Source organism: Vigna umbellata, chromosome 8 (genome assembly GCF_029865625.1).
Source record: "Vigna umbellata cultivar VRB3 chromosome 8, Vumbellata_1.0, whole genome shotgun sequence".
Classification (NCBI taxonomy): Eukaryota; Viridiplantae; Streptophyta; class Magnoliopsida; order Fabales; family Fabaceae; genus Vigna; species Vigna umbellata.
In genome coordinates, this window is record NC_142172.1 from 18,982,583 (window position 1) to 18,994,003 (window position 11,421).

An 11,421-nucleotide genomic window follows, 5' to 3' on the forward strand; every position below is an offset into this window, starting at 1 on the left:
TTTTGTCAAAGAATTAATTAATGATAGTCGAATGCAAAAGAGGTAACATATAAGCCTCAACAAAAAAAATTTAATATGATGACAAACCATTGTCCATCCTGAATACATAATAAAAAAAGTGCAGAGAGACTAACATCATAACCTCAAAAGAAATTTCAAACCATTACACACATCCTGAATACAATACAAAGAAACATCCTGTGAATAACATATATTATTAATCTAGAGTTTCATATTTAAAGATAACAAATCTTCTTATACAATTTTCATTTTTAATAAGTCTCCTCACATTCATTTTTTTTATTCAGATTCACATTTATAAATTTCATCACCTAGCTTAAAAAATAGAATAGGTATTTTAATAAGTGATTTTAAGTTGAAACTTGGAATGCAAATTGTGTCACATATTGAGAAAGAGAGGTTATCTTTCATAATTTATGATTTTATCACAAATACCTTTCATAACTTTTAGTCCTTAAAAAGTATCGCTTGTTCCTCCAAAAACTAGTTTATTTATTCTGACTTTCAAGACATCTAAAGATCATGGGCTGTTATAGATTGTGATTACAGAGTTTCCTTTTTAGAGACATTTTTAATAAAATTACGTTTTCATAAGAATTATCCATAAAGTCGTTAACAATAATTTTACTGATTAAAAATCATTCTATTGAACTAAACCACCCAGTTTTATTAAGTGCACAAATGACATGACGATAGGAAAGAAACATGCAGGTACAGGAAAGGAAAGACAAACATTCAGACTTGTTACATCAGGAAAGGAAACATGCTTCCAATCCTAATGTTACATTAAAGACAAAGAAAACAAAAGTTGGAAATGAAAGCCTTATTGAGTGTGACGAGGCGAAAGCCTTATTGATTGTGACGAGGCTAAGGTGGTTGATGCATGAGAGTGAAGGCTAGTTTAGCTCACAGGCAAAATGCCTCGAAGAACTGGCCAACCATCAAGGATAGGCCTGACATCACCGACAAGAGTGTCATCAGTTTTACCTGGGGTGAAATTGATTCTCACATACTTGTCTCCTTTGAAAAGGTAAGCTTCAGGCTCCTTATGAGAAGCAAAACACGCATCAATTCCACTTTCAAAGATGGTACCTTTCAGCACAGGAAAGCCATCACCGATGTTGCGAATGTTGCCAACAAGCTGCTTCGAATCATAGGCTATGCGAACATACTTATTGCCCTTGAATAAGTAAACTTCTTTTCCTCTGGTTGATCTAAATGCAGAGTCTATGCCATCAGCAAACACCGTGTCTCTGAGCACAGGAAACATTTCAGCAATTGTGGTAGGACCTGCAAGTATCTTGTCATTTGTTGTACCTGGAGCATAGTCTATGTAGGCACAGTTGTTGCCAGAGAACACATATGCTTCACTCCCTTCAGTGTCAAAGGAACAGTCTATTCCAGGTTCTGCAAATGGTGTTCCTGCAAGTGATGGAAAACCACTACTAATCAAACGCAGATTAGTCAAAATCTTATCATCTGTTTTCCCGGGAGTGTAATGCAACCTCATATACTTGTTCTTGGCGAAGAAATACACTTCATATTCTCTTGATGAACGAAATGCATCATCGATGTAAGGAGGGTTTGACATTTTTCTTAACACAAGAAGAGGGACTAAGGTAGATATAAAGAGTGCAAGAGAGATATATGATTTGATTTCGGGATGCTTACATTCCTCTCCATGCCACTTATTTATACTGTTGGAGTGAGAATCTTTACTTAGTATTGGAAACTGCCACGAATACACTGAGTTGTACGCAAAGCACGTGACAAATATCATATATCATGTCAAAACAAACCAGCCTATTAAATGTAATCGGTGGTGCATGTCCTTTCTGTTGGCTTCATCTAACTTTATTATTGTAATATTAAATGGCAAACGTGTTGAGATTCTTTTATGCTTTTAATCGTTCTAAGGGGGATAATGTTAAAGCTAGGGGTAACACGTAACCTTAAAAGCCACTAAATTGAAACACGTAAGAAGATGTTATCTAAATTGTGCATGTGCTTTTGTCATTACATAAACAAATGTTATGAGCTTCTTGGGTTTTTTACCAAACTAAGCAAATTTAACCAAAATTACGAAAGGCAAATTTAATCAAAATTACGAAAATGGGGAAGTTATGGGGACGCAAACGACTTCAATTGAAGAAGTCGTGCCCTCCCTGCACGACTTCACCCTGTTTATTTGACCAGAGTTGAAGTCGTGCACCCCAAAAACGACGTTAGGGTATGGTAATCGATTACCACATGTTGTAATCGATTACCATACCGTTTTTAATAAAAAAATATAAAAAAAAATTGAAATCGTAGGGGGGTTCACGACTTCAATAAGAGAAGTCGTGCACCCCCAACACAACTTTACTTTATTTTAATTTTTAACTTTTAGTAATTAAAATCATTTATAATTTCTAAAAAATAATTTTAAATGTATTTAAAATAATTAAAATCATCTTTAATTAATAATTAAAGTTTTTTCATATTATTAAATAAATAAATTTTATACTTTTATTTAAAACCAACTAAAGGTCGAACGCTCAATATCCAAGTCTAAGAATACCAACTTAAGACCGAACGCTCACCATCACAATTCACCAAGGCCGAACGCTCAAGATTTAAACCTAAGAATACTATCTTAAGGCCGAACGCTCACAATCACAATTAAACAATCACTAAGTCACAAAGACTGAACGCTCAAGATTGAAACCGAACACTCAAGATTGACCGCACGCTCGGGATCATTATCCGAGAATACCAAATTAGGACGAACGCTTATAATCACTATTACACCAAAACCGAACGCTCAAGATTGAAGCCTAAGAACACCAACTTAAGACCGAACGCCTAAAATACTAATACAGAACCAAGACCGAACGCTAAAGATCACTCTCTGAGAATACCAATTTAAAGACGAACGCCTACGATCACTGTTTCACGAAGACCGAAAGCTCAAGATTGAAACCTACCAATTTAAGACCGAACGCTCAAGTTTACCAGCCGAGACTACCAAATTAGGACGAACGCTCACAATCATTAATCTACCAAGACCGATCGCTCGAGATTGCTTCATGAGAGTACTAAATTAAGGACGAACGTCTAATATATTACTAACTTTTATTCAAGGAAGAATCCTACCGCTCGTTACATGAGAATACAAAACCGAACGCTCACTTGGCCTACCACTATTTGTACGTACGCTCCATTTACATCACCTATATTTTGCCGACCACGATTTGGTCGAGCACTGTTCGGACGTACGCTCGTTTCTGCAGAATTTTGCCGAATCGCACCAGATTAATAAAAGTTAAAAATTAAAAGAAAGTAAAGTTGTGTTGGGGGTGCACGACTTCAACCTTGGTCAAATGAACAGGGTGAAGTCGTGCAGGGGGACACGACTTCTTCAATTGAAGTCGTTTTGGCCCCCCACGACTTCACTTTGGATCAAAATTTGCCCATTTTTGATAATAAAAAGGGCATATTTGTCTAGTTTGGTGCAAAAACCGAGCTTCTTGTCTTCTGAACTCTTATCTCAATATATTAATACTTTACCGTATTATTTAAACCGTTTACTGTTTGCCTCATCACATAAACACCATAAGTTGTCGTTCTATTCATACTACCACAACATAATTTATATATATTACAAATTAACCGTGTTTTACATTCAATTGGAAACAACTTTGAATGGTTATAAAGTTATAGAACAGAGAGACATAAATAAACCTAAAACTGCTAATTGGTACACCTATACACAATAATAATGTGCTCCATTGCTTCTACGATATGATAGTTTAATTAATAATATAGAATCAGTTATTGCATAACAATATTATATATCAAACTATTGAAATAAATATCCAATGTTCATCTGCAATGCAGTAGTATATTTTCACGTCCCATGAATTTCACATTAGGTATTATTTTATAATTTGTCCTCGATCAAAACGCTTAGTAAGAGTACAACATGGAGTAGGCAATTACTTTAAATATTATTTGCATAATATAACAATTTCATAGTTCACATGTGTATATCGTATACACGTCTGTATTATTTTATTCCATATGTTAGTTCTCATTGTTAATGATATATTTTTAAATACTGTGATAAAAAAAATCAGAATGAGTTAAAGATGGAAATTTTAAAACGTGAGGAAGGGATTAGATTGAGGTCGAACTTCCTCGAAAAACAAAGCAAAACTACAAAACTCATTGTCGAACTCAAAACAACATGCCATTAGTGTAATATATACTTTATAAAGTATAAGGTAAAGTAACTGTGACACTCTTCTTCAACTTTGTATTGTAGCACTTAAACATGCCATGCATAACAACAACCATGGTAGACGATTTAATGGTTTTATTTGAAATACAGGAAAACATTAGAAGCACCAAGGGTGTCGTCAGGAAGAGAAGAAAGATATTTTCAATTTTTAGTCGCACAGCTTTTTTTGTGCTTAATAATATATATATATATATATATATATATATATATATATATATATATATATATATATATATATATGTGTGTGTGTGTGTGTGTGTGTGTGTGATGGAAATTTAATATAAATATTAAATTTATATTTTCTCTTTAATTACCTAGGAAAAATATGAATAGAAGCATTTGATTTTGTTATTTGTTGGAATTTAAAAAATAACTGCCATAATATATAAATTTTTCAAAGGGAAAAAGGTTTGAAATCCTTTGTTACACCAAACAACACACTTCTTATACAAGAACGGAAAACAAACATCCACACTTATTACAAACAAGCATCTTCAAATCCTAATTTACACTATGAAAGAAATGGAAGGAAACATTGGCTATGGAATCCTTATTCTTATCATATTATGACATCTGTTTGTTTTATATCAAAGCTCATCATGCTGATCAGGATAAGGTTGTTCATGATCAGAGTGAGAATGAGCATCAAGTCCTTTATTGTCACGAGGAAGAATACCCTTAAGACATGGCCAACCATCAAGGATAGGCCTCACATCACCCACAAGAGTGTCATGAGTATCACCTGGGGTAAAATTGATCCTTACATACTTCTCTCCTTTGAAAAGATAAGCTTGACCTTCCTTATGAGAAGCAAAACATGCATCAATTCCACTTTCAAAGATGGTACCTTTCAGAACAGGAAATCCATCAGTGATGTTACGAATGGTGCCAATGAGCTGCTTTGAATCATAAGCTATGCGACCATACTTATTGTTCTTGAATAAGTAAACTTCTTTGCCTTTAGTTGACCTAAATGCAGAGTCTATACCATTCTCAAACACAGTGTTTTTCAAGACAGGAAACATGGCTACAATTGTCATAGGACCCGAGAGTATCTTATCATTTGTAGTTCCTGGAGCATAGTCAATGTAGGCACAAAGTTTGGTGGAGAAGATATATGCTTTGCTAGCTTCAGTATCGAAGGCACAGTCTAATCCATATTCTCCAAACGGCGTATCAGCAAGTGATGGAAAGCCATCACAAATCAAACGAAGATCAGTGAGAATCTTATCGTTTGTGTCTCCAGGAGTGTAATACACACGCACATACTTATTTTTCAAGAAGAAATAAACTTCATTTGGTCTTGATGAACGAAATGCAGAATCTATGTAACTTGGTACCTCTACAACTTTAGTAGTATACCACTCAAGAGCAGCATCGTTATCAGCTTCCAAGGCCTGTCTTTTCTCTCTCATAGGCGGATAAGTTTCTTCCGGCAGGTATCTGTTTGTACCGTCCTCATCTCTGTAGTAGTAAACAGGGATATAAATTACTACTTGATTGTAAGGAGCGGACTCTGGATTGAAATTCCTGTTTATGACCAATCTTGTTTCTCTCCGTAATCTGGGATACCTGCAAAATATAATAGTTATTACTGTTACTGATGGATAAGATGAGTTTTTGATTATAAAAATACCAAGAGACATATGTATTATTGCAACCTTGATCCGGCTTCACGTGTTGCTGTGAATATGAGACAAGATCGAATGTACTGAGGAGCAATGCCTCCAACAAAGCAAACTTCAGCTTGAGAAACGTATGAGTATCTGTCCCCAAGGGTGACAGCAACCCAAATGCCACCGGGAGCATATACTTCATAGCGATAAAATTGAATCTGAGAGCCTGGTGGGAGGACTTGGGTGGAAGGGGTTGGTTGCCATGCATTGTTGAGAGTGGTGCTGACAAAGACATGTGTTGTAGTTGGAGGCCTGTTTGAATCAAGAGGGGCACCTGCATGTTCAATGAAGTCAAGCAAATCATAGTAAGTGTTGTTGGGAGTTTGTCCCTGTGGCCATGCTTGGAACCCATTTGCAAAGATCTCTCGATAAGGCCTTCTGTCCCAACGATACACAGGCCAACGGATATCAAGATCTAGGTCACCTGTCCTGTATTCAACTCCTGTCAAGTTTCCTTGAACAACGTTGACTCGGTTCACATTCTCCAACAAATTTCGAGCTTCAGCAAAATCTTGTTGCCCTAGAGGCTGTGAGAATTCCGAGGAACATCCTCTGGATGGATCGTTTGGTGGAGGGATTGACATTTTTCTTCAGAAACTTAACAAAAGGATTAATAAGGTAGATAAATGGAGTAGAAGAGAGAGATATGATTTGGTTTGAGGATGCTTACCTTCCTCTCCGACGCACCTATTTATACTGTCATGGAGTTCCATCCTTCGCTTATTTCTTTCCTTACTCAGTATTGGAAACTACGATTACCACACTTATTAATTCATAAACCTTGTGAAAAATGTGTTACATGATCTCTTAGCCATACTTTTTTTTTGTTACATATTATTCTCAAGTTGAAAGGGACGACCACCAGTATACTTACCTTACAATAAACGGCAAACATGTTAATTTACATGTAACTACAGAATTCTGTATCATAAGAAAATTTATACAATTCACTACATATATTTATTTATGAATGCAATAAATAAGAAAATAATTCAGAATTAAATAAGAAAAATTAATTGTGATAGAATAATATTTTTGTATTAAGGCTAAATTATAATATATAATAATGGGTTCAAACCCTACTTTACAAGTCTCTTTTGTGATAAGTTGATTTTGTGTGGTTGAGTTAGTCTTAAAATTTACTTCTTAAGTATCAGAACCATGTTTAGAGTCTATCCTAAGGAGATCTAGACGTATCTTCAAAATCTGAATGTTTGTTTCAAAGTTTCGATAACCAGGCAGAATATGAAGCACTGGTAACGGGATGAAGTTGGCAAGGGATATCGGCGCCCAACATTTAACATGTCAGACTGACTCGTAATTGGTGACCAAACAAACGAACGAAGAATTCCAACTCAAGGAAGACCACCTCCTACAATATTTTTACAGAGTAAATATTCTGAATTTTATTGTTACATTCCTCTAATAAACAATATTACAAAAAAGTAGGGTAACTATTTAGTGTTTAGCTCTTCGATCCTATAAATAACTGGATTATTTTACTTTTCAAATTTTAAGTTGATACAGGATTTTGTTGAATAAATTCTTTACGTGGTTAACTTAATTGAATATGATCACTTTATTATAGTTTTTTCAAAATTTATTAGAATAAATAACGATAACAACTCCAAAACTTCAAAAACTTCTGTTTATATATATTTTTTCATCTTACCACGATTTAGGTTACCACAATATATATATATATATATATATATATATATATATATATATATATATATATATATATATATATATATCAACTTTTTAAATGATTAAAAAAATTTATCTTTATAATTATTAGGATTCTGCCTTCCAAATGCCAAACAAACATTGTAAATTGTTTTAGTCGTTATCATCTATAACTTAATATATCACTTTCTATTACAAGAAAAATAAAAAGTTAATTTCTTAAGGTTTATTTAGTATTCTCTAACATGAAGAAAAAAAATGTTTTTTTTTTCTGAAAAAAAACATTATGTGAATTTATTTTTAATTTTTTAATAAAAAAAATATTTTTATTTGTGTCGAAGTGGAGTACGTTTAATATTAGACCTTAATAGAATAAGTCTAACACAATGCAAAATGTTAAGAATTCGTGTCTATTGTTGCTGATAAAATAATAATCGTGTTCCATTTATCACAATGAATAGGAATCATATTTTTTGGTTTAATACCTCTTTTGGTCCCTCGAAAGGAGGCAAATATTCAATTACGTCCTACGTTTTTTTCGAAGTTCAATGTGTTCCCGACTTATGAAAAAAATGTGCAATTAAGTCCTTTTTGGTAACGGCGTTAATTTTTTAACGAGCCAGCTAACAGGGTGGACTGAAGTTTGCAACGTGGTTGTGTGAGGGTAATACGTGGCTGTGTAAGGATAAACGTGTAATCAGAATTTTTTGCGTTTGTATTTCGTTTGAATTAAGAACGAGAAAATATAAGTTTGAGGTTGTCGTGTAATCGGAATAGCTTCCTCTGAAATTGAAACTAGAAAATCTGTGAAGGTGGTGAAGGGTTGATGGAGATGTTCTTCTGTAGCAGCCATTTTCCTCAACCTTCTCAAAACCCTTGGAATCTGCTCCTTCTTTCTGGTCCTCCTTCTTCGTTCGTATTTTCTTCTCACTCTTTCTTCATTTTCCATCTATAATTTCTTGTTTATATTTTTATCAGAGAGACTAACATAGTAACCTCGTAACCTTAAAATAAATTTCAAACCGTTGCATATCATAAATACAATACAAAAGAACCGTAGATTATTAATCTAGAGTTTCTTTTCCACTTTCTGTATAAATCTCTCCCATTCGTCTTTTTTATTCATATTGACATTCATAAATTTCATCACATCTATCTTTTCCATTCACGTTCACACGTTAAAATAATGTATTTAATTTATATTTCTTTATTTAACCTAGCTTAGAAAAATGAATAGGTATTCAAACTTAAGAAGTTATTTTAAGTTGAAATTTTGAATGCAAATTGGGTCACATTGAGAGAAAGAGTTTATATATCTTTCAGATTTGATGATTTTATCACAAATACCTTTTTCATAAATTGTAGTCCTTGAAATATTATGGTTTGTTGCTCCTGCAAAACGTAGTTTATTTATTCTGTTATATAGAATTTGATTACAGAGACTTTCCTTTTGTAGAAAAGATCAGAGGAATATTTACCTTTTGATAAGAATTATCCATAAAGTCATAAAATAAATAATTTTACGGATTGAACTAAATCTATAACAATCATTCTATCAAACTAAACCACCCACTTTTATTAAGTGCACAGATTACATGACGATAGGAAAGAAACATCCACATACAGGAAAGGAAATACAAACATTCAGACTTGTTACATTAGGAAAGGAAACATGCTTCCAATCCTAATGTTACATTAAAGAGAAAGAAAACAAAAGTGGGAAATGAAAGCCTTATTGAGTCTGACGAGGCGAAAGCCTTATCGATTGTGACGAGACTAAGGTGGTTGATGCATGAGAGTGAAGGCTAGTTTAGCTCACAGGCAAAATGCCTCGAAGAACTGGCCAACCATCAAGGATAGGCCTGACATCACCGACAAGAGTGTCATCAGTTTTACCTGGGGTGAAATTGATTCTCACATACTTGTCTCCTTTGAAAAGGTAAGCTTCAGGCTCCTTATGAGAAGCAAAACACGCATCAATTCCACTTTCAAAGATGGTACCTTTCAGCACAGGAAAGCCATCACCGATGTTGCGAATGTTGCCAACAAGCTGCTTCGAATCATAGGCTATGCGAACATACTTATTGCCCTTGAATAAGTAAACTTCTTTTCCTCTGGTTGATCTAAATGCAGAGTCTATGCCATCAGCAAACACCGTGTCTCTGAGCACAGGAAACATTTCAGCAATTGTGGTAGGACCTGCAAGTATCTTGTCATTTGTTGTACCTGGAGCATAGTCTATGTAGGCACAGAGGTTGCCGGAGAACACATATGCTTCACTCGCTTCAGTGTCAAAGGAACAGTCTATTCCAGCTTCTGCAAATGGAGTTCCTGCAAGTGATGGAAAACCACTACTAATCGAACGCAGATTAGTCAAAATCTTATCTTCTGTTTGCCCGGGAGTGTAATGCAACCGCACATACTTGTTCTTGGCGAAGAAATACACTTGATATTCTTTTGATGAACGAAATGCAGCATCGATGTAAGGAGAGCTTGACATGTTTCTTAACACAAAGAAGAGAGAGTAAGGTAGATATAAAGAGTGCAAGAGAGATATATGATTTGATTTCGGGATGCTTACATTCCTCTCCATGGCACCTATTTATACTGTTGGAGTGAGAATCTTTACTTAGTATTGGAAACTGCCACCAATACACTTAGCTGTACGCAAAGCACGTGACAAATATCATCTATCATGTCAAAACAAACCAGCCTTGTAAATGTTATCGGTGCTGCATGTCCTTTCTGTTGGCCTCATCTAACTTTATTATTGTAATATTAAATGGCAAACGTGTTGAGATTTTTTTATGCTTTTAATCGTTCTGAGGGGGATAATGTTAAAGCGAGGGATAACACGTAACCTTAAAAGCCACTAAATTGAAACACGTAAGAAGATGTTATCTAAATTGTGCATGTGCTTTTGTCATTACATAAACAATTGTTACGAGCTTCTTGTCTTCTGAACTCTTATCTCAGCTTCCAATATATTAATACTTTACCGTGTTATTTAAACAGTTTACTGTTTGCCTCATCACATAAACACGATGAGTAGTTGTTCTTTTCATCTACCACTGCATATTTATATATATTTCAAATTAACCGTGTTTTACAGTCAATTGGAAACTTTGAATGGTTAGATATAAAGTTATAGAAAAGACCGACATAAATAAACCTAAAACTGCTAATTGGTACACCTATACTCAATAATGATGTGACAATATTATATATCAAACTATTGAAAGAAATATCCAATGTTCAACTGCAATGCAATAGTATATTTCACGTCCCATGCGTTTTACAGCTGAATTATATTATAATTAGTCGTCGATCAAAACGCTAAGAGTAAAGCACGGGGTCTGCAATTACTTTAAATATTATTTACATAATATAACAATTTCCTAGTTCACATGTGTATATCTTACAAACGTCTTTATTATTTTATCTATGTTAGTTTTAATTGGTAATTGTATTGTATGACTAGACGCTCACACGATAAAATCGACCGTATCAGAAAAGTTCGATCGGTCAAAAAATCTACAATTCACATATCAGGCAAAGTCAGTAACCCATCAATCGAGCGTTCGAGAAGGATGGAAGACCAAGCGGATGCTCTCTAGCATCAATCATACTTAACACCACATTAAATTAAGATTATGGTTAAATATTATTTAGTGAATTTTTGGTCTGGTTGGATCGTGATTAGAATTTCACTAATCTAAGGTCCATTTCGAAACTTATAAAGGTCAAAAGTAA

At 34.2% G+C, this 11,421-nt stretch overlaps 3 protein-coding genes across 3 annotated transcripts; all 3 read right to left on the reverse strand.

Annotated features, from left to right (window-relative positions):
- Positions 1–662: 662 nt before the first annotated feature.
- LOC124837940 (albumin-2-like) lies at positions 663–1,691 on the reverse strand. Its single transcript, XM_047313432.2, has one exon. It carries the CDS (start codon positions 1,610–1,612, stop codon positions 923–925), a length of 690 nt encoding a protein of 229 aa, XP_047169388.2. The 5' UTR covers positions 1,613–1,691; the 3' UTR covers positions 663–922.
- A 3,199-nt stretch (positions 1,692–4,890) lies between these two features.
- LOC124837939 (uncharacterized) lies at positions 4,891–6,563 on the reverse strand. Its single transcript, XM_047313430.2, has 2 exons — positions 5,965–6,563; positions 4,891–5,875 (listed from the first exon to the last, which is right to left on the reverse strand). Exons 1-2 carry the CDS (start codon positions 6,561–6,563, stop codon positions 4,891–4,893), a joined length of 1,584 nt encoding a protein of 527 aa, XP_047169386.2.
- Positions 6,564–9,218: 2,655 nt separating this feature from the next.
- On the reverse strand, positions 9,219–10,251 carry LOC148194201 (albumin-2-like). Its single transcript, XM_047313431.2, has one exon. It carries the CDS (start codon positions 10,166–10,168, stop codon positions 9,479–9,481), a length of 690 nt encoding a protein of 229 aa, XP_047169387.1. The 5' UTR covers positions 10,169–10,251; the 3' UTR covers positions 9,219–9,478.
- Positions 10,252–11,421: the final 1,170 nt, after the last annotated feature.

Excerpts from the sequence above, each read along its gene's own strand:
- LOC124837940 (XM_047313432.2), bottom strand. The coding sequence starts at position 1,612 with ATGTCAAACCCTCCTTACATCGATGATGCATTTCGTTCATCAAGAGAA.
- LOC124837939 (XM_047313430.2), bottom strand. The coding sequence starts at position 6,563 with ATGTCAATCCCTCCACCAAACGATCCATCCAGAGGATGTTCCTCGGAA. Across the intron at positions 5,876-5,964 it reads ACACGTGAAGCCGGATCAAG|GTATCCCAGATTACGGAGAG; the intron begins GTTGCAATAATA and ends TATATTTTGCAG.
- LOC148194201 (XM_047313431.2), bottom strand. The coding sequence starts at position 10,168 with ATGTCAAGCTCTCCTTACATCGATGCTGCATTTCGTTCATCAAAAGAA.